Raw genomic sequence first — 15,142 nt, 5'->3', positions numbered from 1 at the left:
GCAAGAATACTGGACTGGATTGCCATTTCCTGCTCCAGGGGATCTTCCCCACCCCGGGACAGAACCCGCATCTCCTGTGTCTCCTGCATTGCAGGTGGGTTCTTTACCTGATGAGCCATCCAGGAAGCCCCCAGTTATGAGTAAAGTTCCTAGAAACATCCATGTGTTGGTTTAAGTGTAGAAACAGGTTTCAGTTCCTTTGACTAAATACCCAGAAGCAAGATTGCTGTTTCCTGTATGTTTGGTTTCATAAGAAACTACCAAACTGTCTTCCCAAGTGGCTGCACCATTCTGCACGCACCCCCACCCCCCAGCAGTGATGAGAATTTCTGTCGCTCCACATCCTCGCCAGCGTTTGGTGTTGTTGTTATTCCAGATTTTGGCCATTCTGGTAGATGTGTAGTGATGTCTCATTGTTTTATTTTGTTTTTATTTTTGGCTGTGCCATGTGACTTGTGGGATATTAGTTCCCTGACCAGGTATTGAACCCGTACACTCAGAAGTGAAAGTGAGGATTCCTAACTACTTAACTACCAGGGAATTCCCTTGCTTCATTTTGCATTTTCCTGATGACAGCTGATGTGGAGCATCGTTTCAATCTGCCATCCTTACCTCTTCTTTGGTGAGGTGACTGTTTAGACCTTTTGTGCATTTTTCAGTCAAGCTGTTCATGTTCTTGTTGAGATTTAACTGTTCTTTGTATATTTTGGATAAGAGTCCTTCGTGTGATGCGTGTTTTGCAGGTTTTTCCCCCCAGTCTGTGGCTTGTCTGCTCATTCTCCTAATGGCGTCTTTTGGAGAACAGATGTTTTTCATTTTTAGGAAGTCCAGCTTATCCGTCCTTTCATGAATTGTGTCTGTGTTTTATCTAAAAAGTCACTGCCAAAAACACAATCATTAAGCATTTCTCCCCTGTTATCTTCTAGAAGTTTTATAGTTTTGCACTTTACATTTAGATCTGTGATCCATTGTGAGTTAATTTTGTGAAGGGTGTAGGGTCTGTGTCTAGATTCTTTTTTTTTTTTTCTTCGTGTGATATCCAGATGTTACAGCACCATTTGTTGAAAAGATGATCTTTTCCCCATTATATTGTTTGATTTTTTAATTCAAGGTTGGCTATATTTATGTGGGTCTCTTTCTGGGCTCTCTATTCTGTTCCATTGATCTCCTTGTCTCTTCTTTTGCCAAGACCACACTGTCTTGACTCCCATAGCTGTATCAGTTCAGCTCAGTCTCTCAGTCGTGTCCGACTCTTTGCCACCCCATGAACCGCAGCATGCCAGGCCTCCCTGTCCATCACCAACTCCCGGAGTCTTCCCAAACTCCTGTCCATTGAGTCGGTGATGCCATCCAACCATCTCATCCTCTGTCGTCCCCTTCTCCTCCTGCCCTCAATCTTTCCCAGCATCGGGGGCTTTTCTAATGAGTCAATTCTTCCCATCAAGTGGCCAAAGTATTGGGAGTTTCAGCTTCAACATTAGTCCTTCCAATGAACACCCAGGATTGATCTCCTTTAGGATGGACTGGTTGGATCTCCTTGCAGTCCAAGGGACTCTCAAGAGTCTTCTCCAACACCACAGTTCAAAAGCATCAATTCTTTGGCCCTCAGCTTTCTTTATAGTCCACTCTCACATCCATACATGACCACTGGAAAAACAATAGCTTTGACTAGACGGACCTTTGTTGGCAAAGTAATGTCTCTGCTTTTTAATATGCTGTCTAGGTTGGTCATAACTTTCCTTCCAAGGAGTAAGTGTCTTTTAATTTCATGGCTGCAGTCACCATCTGCAGTGATTTTGGAGATCAAAAAATAAAGTCAGCCACTGTTTCCCCATCTATTTCCCATGAAGTGATGGGACCAGATACCATGATCTTAGTTTTCTGAATGTTGAGCTTTAAGCCAACTTTTTCACTCTCCTGTTTCACTTTCATCAAGAGGCTCTTTAGTTCTTCTTCACTTTCTGCCATAAGGGTGGTGTCATCTGCATATCTGAGGTTATTGATATTTCTCCCAGCAATCTTGATTCCAGCTTGTGCTTCCTCCAGCCCAGCGTTTCTCATGATGTACTCTGCATATAAGTTAAATAAGCAGGGTGACAATATACAGCCTTGACATACTCCTTTTCCTATTGGGAACCAGTCTGTTGTTCCATGTCCAGTTCTAACTGTTGCTTCCTGACCTGCATATAGGTTTCTCAAGAGGCAGGTCAGGTGGTCTGGTATTCCCATCTCTTTCAGAATTTCCCACAGATTATTGCGATCCACACAGTCAAAGCCTTTGGCATAGTCAATAAAGCAGAAATAGATGTTTTTATGGAACTCTCTTGCTTTTTCAATGATCCAACGGATGTTGGCAATTTTACCTCTGGTTCCTCTGCCTTTTCTAAAACCAACTTGAACATCTGGAAGTTCACGGTTCATGTATTGCTGAAGCCTGGCTTGGAGAATTTTGAGCATTACTTCACTAGTGTGTGAGATGAATGCAATTGTGTGGTAGTTTGAGCATTCTTTGGGATTGCCTTTCTTTGGGATTGGAATGGAAACTGACCTTTTCCAGTCCTGTGGCCATTGTTGAGTTTTCCAAATTTGCTAACATATTGAGTGCAGCACTTTAACAGCATCATCTTTCAGAATTTGAAATAGCTCAACTGGAATTCCATCACCTCCACTAACTTTGTTCGTAGTGATGCTTTCTAAGGCCCACTTGACTTCACATTCCAAGGTGTCTGGCTCTAGGTGAGTGTGAGTGATCACACCATTGTGATTATCTGGGTCACTGAGATCTTTTTTGTACAGTTCTTCTGTGTATTCTTGCCACCTCTTCTTAATATCTTCTGTTTCTGTTAGGTCGATACCATTTCTGTCCTTTATTTTGCCCATCTTTGCATGAAATCTTCCCTTGGTATCTCTAATTTGCTTGAAAAGATCTCTAGTCTTAAAAAAAAATCTCTAGTCTTTCCCATTCTATTGTTTTCTTCTATTTCTTTGCATTGATCACTGAGGAAGGCTTTCTTGTCCCTCCTTGCTATTCTTTGGAACTCTGCATTCAAATGGGTATATCTTTCCTTTTCTCCTTTGCTTTTCGCTTCTCTTCTTTTCACAGCTATTTGTAGGACCTCCTCAGACAACCATTTTGCTTTTTTGCATTTCTTTTTCTTGGGGATGGTCTTGATTCCTGTCTCCTGTACAGTGTCACTAACCTCCGTCCATAGTTCATCAGGCACTCTATCAGATCTAGTCCCTTAAATCTATTTGTCACTTCCACTGCATAATCATAAGGGATTTGATTTAGGTCATACCTGAATGGTCTAGTGGGTTTCCCCACTTTCTTCAGTTTAAGTCTGAATTTGGCAATAAGGAGTTCATGATCTGAGCCACAGTCAGCTCCCGGTCTTGTTTTTGCCATAGCTGTATAGTAAGTCTTAAACAAGACAGTGTTACTTCTCCAACTTTGTTCTCCTTCAAGTGTTGAGTTGGTATTTTCCTCTCTGTATAAACTCAAAGTTGGTTTGTTGAAAGCCCCAAAATAACTTGCTGTGATTTTTATTGGGGTTGTATTGAATCTATAGGTAAAGTTGGGTAGAACTAATATCTTGACAATATTGAATCTTCCTATGCATGAACATGGACTATCTCTGCATTTGTTTAGTTCTTCTTTGATTTCTTTAGTCAGAGTTTTGTAGTTTTCCTCATGTCGATCTTGTGCATATATTTGTCATACTTATGTGTAGTATAAATATAAATATTTCATCTTGGAGGTGCTAATGTAAATGGTATCATGTTTTAATATCAAATTCTACTTGTTCATCGATGGCATATAGGAAAATGATTGACTTCTGTACATTAATCTTATATTAATCCTACAAACTTGCTATAATCAGTAGTTCCAGGAATATTTTTTGAATAATTATTTTGGATTTTCTGCAGTTTGATTTGCATGTCAATTTCAGATTAACAGCTTTATTTCTTCCTCCCCAACCTATGTGCTTTTATTGCCTTTTCTTGTCTTACGACATTATCTGTGATGGTTGAAAAAGAGCGGTGAGGGGGCATCCTTACCTTGTACCTGGTTTTAGTGAAAAAGCTTAAAATTTCTCACCAGTAAGTATGATGTTAGCTGTAGCTTTTTAAAAAATATTTATCAAGTTGGGGAAGTTCACCTTTATTCCTAGTTTACTGAAGGTTTTACCATAATAGGTGTAGGATTTTATGAAATACTTTTTCTGCATCTATAAGACCGTGTGATTTCCTCTTCTTTAGCTTATTGATGTGATGGTTTCCATTAATTGATTTCAAATGTTGCTCAGTCACCAAACCGTGTCTGACTCTTTGGGATCCCATGGACTGCAGGCTTCCCCATCCTTCACTATCTCCTGCAGTTTGCTCAAACTCATGTCCATTGAGTCAGTGATGCCATCCAACCATCTCATCCTCTGTCACCCCTTCTCCTTTTGCCCTCAACCTTTCCCAGCATCAGTGTCTTTCCCAATGGGTCAGCTCTTCACATCAGGTAGCCAACGTATCAGAGCTTCAGCTTCAGCATCAGTCCTTCCAATGAATATTCAGAGTTGATTTCCTTTAGGATTGACTGGTTTGATCTCCTTGCTGTCCAAGAGACTCTCAGGAGTGTTCTCCAGCACAATTTGAAAGCATCATTTATTTGCTGCTCAGTCTTAATTTATGATCCAGCTCTCATATCCAAACATGAATACTGGAAAAACCGTATCTTTGACTAATCGGACCTTTGTTGGCAAAGTGATATCTCTGCTTTTTAATACACTGTCTAGGTTTGTCATAGCTATGTTGAGCCAAACTTATGTACCTGGACTAAACCCCACTGGGCCCTGGCTGGCCTGTTTGCTAGAAGGGAAACTGTCTTCAACTAGGCAAGTCCCCTGATTCCTTGATCTGAGGTGGGTGTGGCTGTCCAGAAGGCCCCAAGCTTGCTTTGGTGCCACCCACTGTGTTCCCAGGAGGGCACTCCTTGGAGCTCCCAGAGCCCGGCTCAGGCACTCACTAGCTGGAGGGGTGCTGGTTTCCGCCCCGAGACAGCTGGGCCAGTGCCTTGGGCCAGCGCCTCCAGCCCAGCAGCTGCCAGATCTGCATGGAGGTGTGGCTACAACACCCCCCCGCCCCCACCCCTGCTCAAGATGTCTGTAACTGGAGACTAGAGCAGTGATCTCAGGGCCGTGGCATTCTGAAGATTATTCCTGATGGGAACCATGGAGAATTGCATGGAGAGGAAACGGGAGAACTTTGGGAAGGAGCTGCTCATGCATCTCTGGGGTCCCTGGGGCTGTCTCTGTATCAGGCTATTGTCTTCCAGCCAGGGGCCCAGGGCTGCTGTGTCTCAGCATCCTTAATCAATCTGGAAAAGTTCTAGCTGCCCAGGAGGAAGCATGTGGCTGGGGTACATCCACGCTTAACTTCGGGGACGGCTGAGATGGGGCACCAGGGCTACTGGCACTCAGGCTGCTGAAGGCCCTTGCTCCTTAATCTCAGGGCATCTCCCTGAGTGGACACTGGGGTCCTGGGCATGTCTGATGCAAAGGGACCGTACAGCCACACCATCTGGGTGGACAGTGGTGTCCGTCTGTGGGCAGAAAGTGACAGCTGGCCTCCCAGAGCCCGTCTTTGTGAAGGTCCCCTGCCCCGGTGAGGGTCCATCCGCCCCGGGCAGGTGCTGAGGCAGGCCATTGTTCCGTGGGTGCTGCTGTCTGCCCTGACGGTTCCCCACTTTTCATCTGCATAAGGATCTCACCTACAAGGGGTAGAGTGAGGCTGAAGGGGAGCCCACAATGCGGGAAGTCGGGGCTGCTCAGAGGCAAGACGCCGCTGTCCTGGTGGGACTAGTCTGGCAGGTACCGCAAACCCTCATCCTTGTGTGGGCGCTGCTGGTCTCTTCTCTTCTCATACTTTGTCCTCTGGGGACTCTTTGAGAGACACGGCTTGTCTTTGGGAAGTTGGGGTCCAGCATGTGTTCCCTCTGCTCCAGGGAGTCCGGGTCAGCCTGACCCTGCACTCTGGGGCCGGACTCCAGGCCCTACCACACACGGACACACTGACAGGGCCACAGTGTCAAAGGCACACACAGCCGTGTGCACACTCAGCTTAGTTAGGACACCCACACGCCAGCAGCTGCCTCCCAGAAGAGCTGCTCTGCGCACTGCATTTTGGGGGCAGAGCCCACCCAGGTTGTAGGGGGAGGGCCTGGAGAGGAAAGGCCTGGAGGCTCCTTGCCCCTCTGCCTGGCAATGTGGGTGTCCAGGGATGTCACTGGTGAGCGGGCCTCTCCCAGAGCTGGCGTTTACTGTCCTGTATCGGGCAGCGACCACAGCCCCTGGACAGAGAGGTGGGCCTTGCTTTCCCCTAACCTTGATGCCGCTGGTCCCAGGGATCTCCAGTCCAGGCTGCTGATGGCACCTGCAGACCTGGGAAGCCGCCCCATTCGGGCAGGTCCAGGCATCAGGGCTGTGTCCCAGCCTGGGCCCATGCCACCGAGGGGGCTCCGTACCATCGGGTGTCGCTGGAGAACGTGTGCCTGTGCCACTGACCCCCCCGAGGAGGGGGAGGGATGTCAGCCCAGGGAGAGTTTGAGAGGAAGGATGAGACTGTGTGGGGCGAGGAGCGTGGGCAGTGGGGGAGGGAGATAGCTGCCCTGCCTTCCCCCATCACACAGCCCTGTCCAGGCGGGGTGGTGGTTGTGGCCCCCAGCAGGAACCCAGGGCAGTGAGCACCAGCCCTGCGAGGAGCCGCCGCCTGGTAAAACCCACAGGGCTGGGAGGCTTGGGTGAGGCTCGCTGCACCACGTGTGGGTAGACAGGGGGCCCCCAGGAAATGCAGCCCCCTTATCCTCTCCCTTCCTGGGAGTATAACTTTCCGGGCTGTTCCTAGACTCAGCTCAGGGCACCCCTGTGCGGATCTCACTCTTTCGTATGTCAGGTATGTCATGAGACTCAAGTGTGGGAGCGCGAGCAGGGACCAAGTACCAGTGTGGAGTCTGAGCAGGGGGTTGGAAGTGGAGGCCTGATCCAGCTCCTGGTGCAAACTTTAGGGAGGCGGGGTCTACAGCAGGCCACGCCCCTGCCTCTCCCGCCAGGCTGGTTTCGGAGGGTCTCTGTGCCCCACTTGGAGCCGCGAGCCCATGGGGGTGGGCGTGGTGCCTGAAGGACCAGGTCGCCGTCTGTCCCCGCTGGGGCGGTGGTGGGGGCAGGCGCGAGATGGCACGGGCCTTGGTTGCCCCAGTGGGCGCGGTCTCACTGTTGTCTTTCTCTCCGCAGAGGGCGAGGTCATGGAGGTGGGGCTCCAGCAGCTGCTCGGGGAGCCCCCGCCCTGGCAGGTGGCCGTCGTGCACGACCCCGACGTGGGGCCCGCCTATGAGTTCGGCGAGGACGGCAGCGGTGGAGGCCAGGCGGCCCGGGGCTTCCTGCCCAGTGCGTTCTTCCAGGACTTCTCGCTGCTGGTGCGTGTGCGGCCGGCCTCAGCGCGCGCCGGCGTGCTCTTTGCGGTCACAGACCCGGCGCAGGCGGTGGTCTCGGTGGGCGTGAAGCTGACGGCGGCGCGTGGGGGGCGGCAGCACGTGCAGCTGCTGTACACGGAGCCCGGAGACACCCACACGCGCACAGCCGCCAGCTTCGAGCTGCCGGCGCTGGATGGTCGCTGGACACGCCTGGCGCTCAGCGTGGATGGCGCCTACGCCAGGCTCTTTGTGGACTGTAAGGAGGTCCAGGGCCAGCCCCTGGCGCACTCGCTGCACGACCTGCACCTGGAGCCGGATGCCCGCCTCTTCGTGGCCCAGGCGGGCGGAGCGGATCCTGAAAAGTTCCAGGTAACTATGATGGCCTCCATGCTCCGGGCAGGGGAAGGGAGCTGGGGATGGATGATGGCCACTGCTGCCTGCTGCTGCCAGCAGCTCCAGGGACAGGCAAAGCCCTGGTTACACAGCCATCAGGACCCTTGACCCACCCTGCTCCCCCTGGGCGTTCACTCCCTGCTGCTCTGAGACCACTGCTTTCACGGGATGCCCACGTCTGCCACGTCCAGGCCCCCACCCCGTGTGTGCATATGCCTATCCACATGGGTGCGTGGTGCCCCGTGGTGACCCTGGGCTCCGGGCCCCACCCCACCTCATCAGTGAGCAGGGGCTTTGTTCTCCTGTCAACCGAACACGCACAGTGAAAGAATTTCAGAACAGCAATGGAGCGCTGAGTGTGCGCCTGTCTGGGGGCTGTCCGCACACCACCCAGGCTGGACCAGAGGCTTCAGGCCACACACCAGCATTCATCATGCTGGTTGTTTTTGCCAAACTGTGCAGTGGCCTCATGGCTGCTGAGCCCCAGGGCAGGCTTCCTCCTCAGAGCAGCAGGGGCAGAATGTCCCCGGCGGCAATCAGCGAGCGATGGTCCCCATTGTGTCCCCTCCTCCAGGCCTGGACCCGACCTTCATTTCTGGGGAAGGCGGGTCCCAGATGCTAGTGGAGTCCTGCTCCTGGGTCCTCGGTGCCCACACTTCTTGGAACCTCTAGCCGAATCCTGCCTCCTGAAAACAGTGCATGGCCACCCTCAGACCTTAGCAGGTCCCTGAATTCGAACACTGCAACTGGCACGCCCACCCAGCAGTTCAGACAGGGTTCCCTGTGTGTGCTAGTGGGGGGTGTGTCCACAGGGGACAGAAAGTTAATTATTGCCCAGACAAAGGCTGCTTGGTTAACGTTGTTCTAAGTCCTGGTGACTCGCTTCTGAAAGCTGACCTTTCACCTTTGGCAGGGACTTTCACCCAAGAGGTCTGGGAGCCAGTAAGAGTTTGATGCCAAACTGAGCCTCTCTGTGTTTTCATTTTGATCCTCAAACTTGATAAAGTGGTGATAAGTCAGAGGGAGCCATGCCACGGGAGAGGGGCTGTGTTTACTGGTGATTTGTTGCGAGAATTTCCAGGCTTTTCTAGATTGGAGCTTCCTGCCACCCGCCCCCCGCCCCACCACCATGAGTTCTATATTTCTTAACACTTGAAAAGTTGCTCATTTGCAGGTGGGAACAGGGGTTGCCTGTCTCACAGTGCTAATGGAGGTCACCACCTTTCTGCAGCAAGGACACCCAGATGCCTCTCCCCTCAGCCCTGCCAGGCTGCGGTCATCTCTGCAAAACACACTTGCTTATCATCTATGTAGACTAACAGTGTCTGGGTGTTTTAGTTTGCATTTCTTGGTTGTTAGTGAAAACAAACTGTACTCTTTCACATGTTTACTGGTTATCTGTATTTCTTCTTATATGTCTGATCATGTCCTTTGCATTTTTGTTTTAATGGTTTCAATTGTTTCTTATTAGTTTGTGTGAACTCTTTATATATGAAAGATACTGATCATTTCTTTCATACACTGTAAATTTTATTCCCCAGTTTTTCTTTTGCCTTTTCACCTAGTCTTTTTTTTTTTCAACCATTGGGATATTTAAAGTTTTGTGGTTAAATCTGGCCTGTAGAAGACACCCAAAAAAAATCTTTGAAGGTTAGAGAGACAGAGCAGAGCAGACTGTAAGGTCATTCAGTCTGGCTCTGGCTGGGGCCCTGCTTACCATGAAGTTGCTGGCCCCCCTGGTGTTGCCTGGTCACTTCCAGCGAAGTCCAGTGCAGCGTGGCTCCTTTGTTCCTCAGACTCAGTTCCAGGAATCTCTCTGTGGTTGTTTGATCAGCCTCCAGCCGGGTGAGAGGTGAAGCGTGTTGTCTGGGGAGGAGTAGATAGGTCAGCTTAGGATAGGGTTTGTCAGTTCTTCTGAACTGAGACTCTTGGGAAAGAATCACTCACGTGTGTGACAGGCAGGACTTGGCAGAGGTGAGCACAGAGCTCAGAGTGTGGGATGAGCCAGAGTGTCATGACTAGTGGTCTCGAGTAGGTGCTCAGCCCCTTGCTGACCCCCACGCTCAGCCTGGCACCTATTCTGAAGATGCTCACAAAGCCTTTGTTGTTTTCTCCGCAAAATTATGAGCGTCCTTGGTGTTTTCAGGTTCATCCTTCTCCTTGAGCTTCAGTTCAGTTCAGTCCAGTCACTCAGTCGTGTCTGACTCTGCGACCCCATGAACTGCAGCACGCCAGGCCTCCCTGTCCATCACCAGCTCCCGGAGTCCATTCAAACCCATGTCCATCGAGTCAGTGATGCCATCCAGCCATCTCATCCTCTGTCATCCCCTTCTCCTCCTGCCCGCAATCTTAGTTTTCTAAATGTTGAGCTTTAAGCCAACTTTTTCACTCTCCTCTTTCACTTTCATCAAGAGGCTCTTTAGTTCTTCTTCACTTTCTGCCATAAGGGTGGTGTCATCTGCATATCTGAGGTTATTGATATTTCTCCCACCAATCTTGATTCCAGCTTGTGCTTCCTCCAGCCCAGCATTTCTCATGATGTACTCTGCATATAAGTTAAATAAGCAGGGTGACAATATACAGCCTTGACATACTCCTTTTCCTATTGGGAACCAGTCTGTTGTTCCATGTCCAGTTCTAACTGTTGCTTCCTGACCTGCATATAGGCAGGTCAGGTGGTCTGGTATTCCCATCTCTTTCAGAATTTTCCACAGTTTATTGTGATCCACACAGTCAAAGCCTTTGGCATAGTCAATAAAGCAGAAATAGATGTTTTTATGGAACTCTCTTGCTTTTTCAATGATCCTACGGATGTTGGCAATTTTACCTCTGGTTCCTCTGCCTTTTCTAAAACCAACTTGAACATCTGGAAGTTCACAGTTCATGTATTGCTGAAGCCTGGCTTGGAGAATTTTGAGCATTACTTCACTAGTGTGTGAGATGAATGCAATTGTGTGGTAGTTTGAGCATTCTTTGGGATTGCCTTTCTTTGGGATTGGAATGAAAACTGACCTTTTCCAGTCCTATGGCCACTGTTGAGTTTTCCAAATTTGCTGGCATATTGAGTTTAGCACTTTCACAGCATCATCTTTCAGAATTTGAAATAGCTCAACTGGAATTCCATCACCTCCACTAGCTTTGTTCATAGTGATGCTTTCTAAGGCCCACTTGACTTCGCATTCAAGGATGTCTGGCTCTAGGTAAGTGATCACACCATCATGATTATCTGGGTCTTGAAGATCTTTTTTGTACAGTTCTTCTGTGTATTCTTGCCACCTCTTCTTAATATCTTTTGCTTCTCTTAGGTCGATACCATTTCTGTCCTTTATCCAGCCCATCTTTTCATGAAATGTTCCCTTGGTATCTCTAATTTTCTTGAAGAGATTTCTAGTCTTTCCCATTCTATTATTTTCTTCTATTTCTTTGCATTGATCACTCAGGAAGGCTTTCTTATCTCTCCTTGCTATTCTTTGGAACTCTGCATTCAAATGGGTATATCTTTCCTTTTCTCCTTTGCTTTTCGCTTCTCTTCTTTTCACAGCTATTTGTAAGGCCTCCTCAGACGGCCATTTTGCTTTTTTGCATTTCTTTTTCTTAGGGATGGTCTTGATCCCTGTCTCCTGTACAATGTCACGAACCTCCGTCCATAGTTCATCAGGCTCTCTGTCTATCAGATCTAGTCCCTTAAATCTATTTGTCACTTCCACTGCATAATCATAAGGGATTTGATTTAGGTCATACCTGAATGGTCTAGTAGTTTTCCCCACTTTCTTCAATTTAAGTCTGAATTTGGCAATAAGGAGTTCATGATCTGAGCCACAGTCAGCTCCCGGTCTTGTTTTTGCTGACTGTATAGAGCTTCTCCATGTTTGGCTGGAAAGAATATAATCAATCTGATTTCGGTTTTGACCATCTGGTGATGTCCATGTGTAGAGTCTTCTCTTGTGTTGTTGGAAGAGGGTGTTTGCTATGACCAGTGCATTCTCTTGGCAAAACTCTATTAGCCTTTGCCCTTCTTCATTCTGTACTTCAAGGCCAAACTTGCCTGTTCCTCCAGGTGTTTCTTGACTTCCTACTTTTGCATTCCAGTCCCCTATAATGAAAAGGACATCTTTTTTGGGTGTTAGTTCTAAAAGTCTTGTAGGTTTTCATAGAACCATTCAACTTTAGCTTCTTCAGCGTTACTGGTCGGGGCATAGGCTTGGATTACTGTGATATTGGTTTGCCTTGGAAACGAACAGAGATCGTTCTGTCGTTTTTGAGATTGCATCCAAGTACTGCATTTCAGACTCTTTTGTTGACCATGATGGCTACTCCATTTCTTCTAAGGGATTCCTGCCCACAGTAGTAGATATAATGGTCATCTGAGTTAAATTCACCCATTCCAGTCCACCTTAGCTCGCTGATTCCTAGAATGTCGACATTCACTCTTGCTGTCTCCTGTTTGACCACTTCCAATTTGCCTTGATTCATGGACCTAACATTCCAGGTTCCTATGCAATATTGCTCTTTACAGCATCGGACCCTGCTTCTATCACCAGTCACATCCACAACTGGGTATTGTTTTTGTTTTGGCTCCATCCCTTTATTCTTTCTGGAGTTATTTCTCCACTGATCTCCAGTAGCATATTGGGCACCTACTGACCTGGGGAGTTCATCTTTCAGTGTCCTATCATTTTGCCTTTTCATACTGTTCTTGGGGTTCTCAAGGCAAGAATACTGAAGTGGCTTGCCATTCCCTTCTCCAGTGGACAACATTCTGTCCGACCTCTCCGCCATGACCCGGCCGTCTTGGGTGGCCCCACACAGCATGGCTTAGTTTCATTGAGTTAGACAAGACTGTGGTCCTTGAGCTTAAATGGTAATAAATATCTCTTAGGAAATTCCTAATTCCACCCAGTTGTTACAGTGTTTTGCTTAAAACATTAATTCAGTGCTTTTTCAGTGTTTATTGACCTCATCCTTTCTTTGTCTTAACTATTTCAGATACTCTGTGGTCAAGTTTTCTTGACTTAGTTTCTCTTTGTTGGAAATGTCCCTGTTTTCTCATGCCTGTCTGCTTTTCTCTGTATGAAGCCCCCTTCCTATTTACCCAGGTTTCCTCTGGGGTTTAGTCATATGTTTGTTCAGACCCCGGGACCCTCGTCTGAAACTCACACTGGGCTAGGACAGGACTGGCTTGGGCTTCCCGGGCTGCGCTCCAGCTGTGCCCCTCCTGTTGAACATTCACTGCTTCTGTTGTGTGACGATGGTGCTGGAGGCTGTGAATTTGCCTCAGCAGGTGGCTTTGCTGGCCACATTATATGAAAAAGTGTTGTTCAGTCGCTCAGTCGTGTCTGACTCTTTGCGACCCCATGGACTGCAGCACGCCAGCCTTCCCTGTCCTTCACTATCTCCTGGAGCTTGCTCAAACTCATGTCCATCAAATTAGTGATGTCATCCAACCGTCTCATCCTCTGTCATCCCCTTCCTCTCTTGTCCTCAATCTTCCTGAGCATCAGGGTCCTTTCCAATGAGTCGGCCCTTCTCATCAGGTGGTAAAAGTATTGGAGCTTCAGTTTCAGCATCAGTCCTTCCAATGAATATTCAGGGTTGATTTCCTTTAGGATGGACTGGTTGGATCTTCAGAAGTGATTGATCCACTGAAGCGAGGAGATGCCCACTGGCCACACTAGGTTTGGGCAGGCTTAGAGCAGAGGATGGTAGCAGAGCAGGCGGGGAAAGTGCTGGTGACCTCTGACACCCCCAGTTCTCTTGCTGTGGCCCCCAAGTCCAGCCACACCAAACGTGCTGCTGCTGACTGAGGGCAGCTCAGGGCACTCAAGGTCACGGTCACCAGCTCCTCCCAATACCCGTCTGTCAATCATCTGAACTGACCTGAATGGGTAAAGTAACCTCTTCATAGCCCTGCAGTAGTCACGCCGTTGCCTGAAAGAAATAGGGGCAGAGATGCTTTTAATAGAATTTCATGCAAATAGTCCAGGAGCTGGGGCTTTATACAGGAAACTGGTGAGACGCCACTTGGTCCAGGACGTGTGGAGAATGGGACAGTGGTGGTGTGGCCCCGTCACAGTGACAGCTGGAGTAGGTGACAAGGGAACAGGCAGCCTGGGGGTCAGCCAGCAGAGGAAGGAAAAGCGGGGGGTGAGGCAGGGCAGTCAGGTCCATGGGGGCTGCAGTTCACCTCCCCCCATACAGGTGCGTTCAGCCCCATGGCCTGGGGCTGGGACACAGCCCTTCCAGAAGGAGCAGAAGGGGTGAGTCAGGGGGCCCAGAGAACCCTGGGCTGCCGGGGCGGGGGCGGTGTCCCAGGGAGGTAGCCCCAGTACCAGTGACGAGAGACAACTTTCATGGCCTGGGGCTGTGGTCGTCTGCACACGGCTCTAAGACCAGGGGCCCCTAGTGAGGCCGTGGCAGGACAGATTTCAAATGGTCTGGATTTCATAACATCTGTTAAGTCTATCCAGCGTTTGCATTGGGCCCGGTGACCTTTGGGCTACTGATGGCTCCCCAGCTGACCATGGCTCAAGCCCCAGTGGGCGGGCCAGTTGGCGGGAGGCCTGGCTCCTCTGCTCCCCATTCCAACCGAGTCCGGTGGCCTCTTGCTGGGCGGCCACCCTGATGGCTGGCAGTGTGGGGGCCAGAGCCCTGCTGGCCTGCGCTTGAGGCAGCCTGGTCTCACGGGACAGTATCAGTGTGGGGATGGTCATGTCCAGATGTCCAGTGCCCCGACCTGTACCTGTGGGAGCCTTGTGGCCCACCCCCCCACAGTGTCCCCCCAGGGTGTTCAGAGTGTGGCTTTTTGGAATCTTAACCTCTGGTCCCTTGTGCCTCCCCTTGGATTCTCAATCTTGATGACTCTCTGTCATCTGGGGATGCCTGTTCCCCCTTCAGCAGAACCCTCAGCTGGGCAGGCTGAGAATTTCCATCCCTAACACACTGCTGCCTCTGCCCCAAGCGCAGGGGCCAACCCCCCACCTTTTTAAGCCCAGAAAGGCTCGTGTTTCCTGCAGGCGGTGGTGCCCTGGCGCCCAGAGAGTGGGGGTGCCTGTGTGTGCTGCCCACACAGGAGAGCGGGTATAATCACTGCGTTCCTGCTCCTGGCCAGTGCTCCCTTACACACATGCTCTGAGCATACACACGTGTGTGCCCTCATGCAAACAGGCCCTCCACACAACACTCCTGGCAGCTCACCGCCCTCCACGGTGGTTGGAGCATCTCTGGATTCAGGGGACAGGCGGGGAGGACACTCTTCCACGGAGTGGACCAATCACTGCCCCCGCCACATCC

The 15,142-nt window shown here is 49.6% G+C and overlaps 1 protein-coding gene across 7 annotated transcripts in view; it reads left to right on the top strand.

The window, feature by feature from the left end:
• Positions 1–15,142, top strand: part of COL18A1 (collagen type XVIII alpha 1 chain) — a 96,419-nt gene that overhangs the window by 48,000 nt on the left and 33,277 nt on the right. For all 7 annotated transcript variants that reach the window (XM_043873692.1, XM_043873691.1, XM_043873690.1 and 4 more), the window contains one exon: positions 7,281–7,828. In XM_043873692.1, the coding sequence (XP_043729627.1) occupies positions 7,281–7,828 (548 nt within the window). The remainder of the gene's footprint in view (positions 1–7,280; positions 7,829–15,142) is intronic.

Source organism: Cervus elaphus, chromosome 19, assembly GCF_910594005.1.
Source record: "Cervus elaphus chromosome 19, mCerEla1.1, whole genome shotgun sequence".
Taxonomy (NCBI): Eukaryota; Metazoa; Chordata; class Mammalia; order Artiodactyla; family Cervidae; genus Cervus; species Cervus elaphus.
This window is presented reverse-complemented; position numbering and strand designations above follow the sequence as displayed.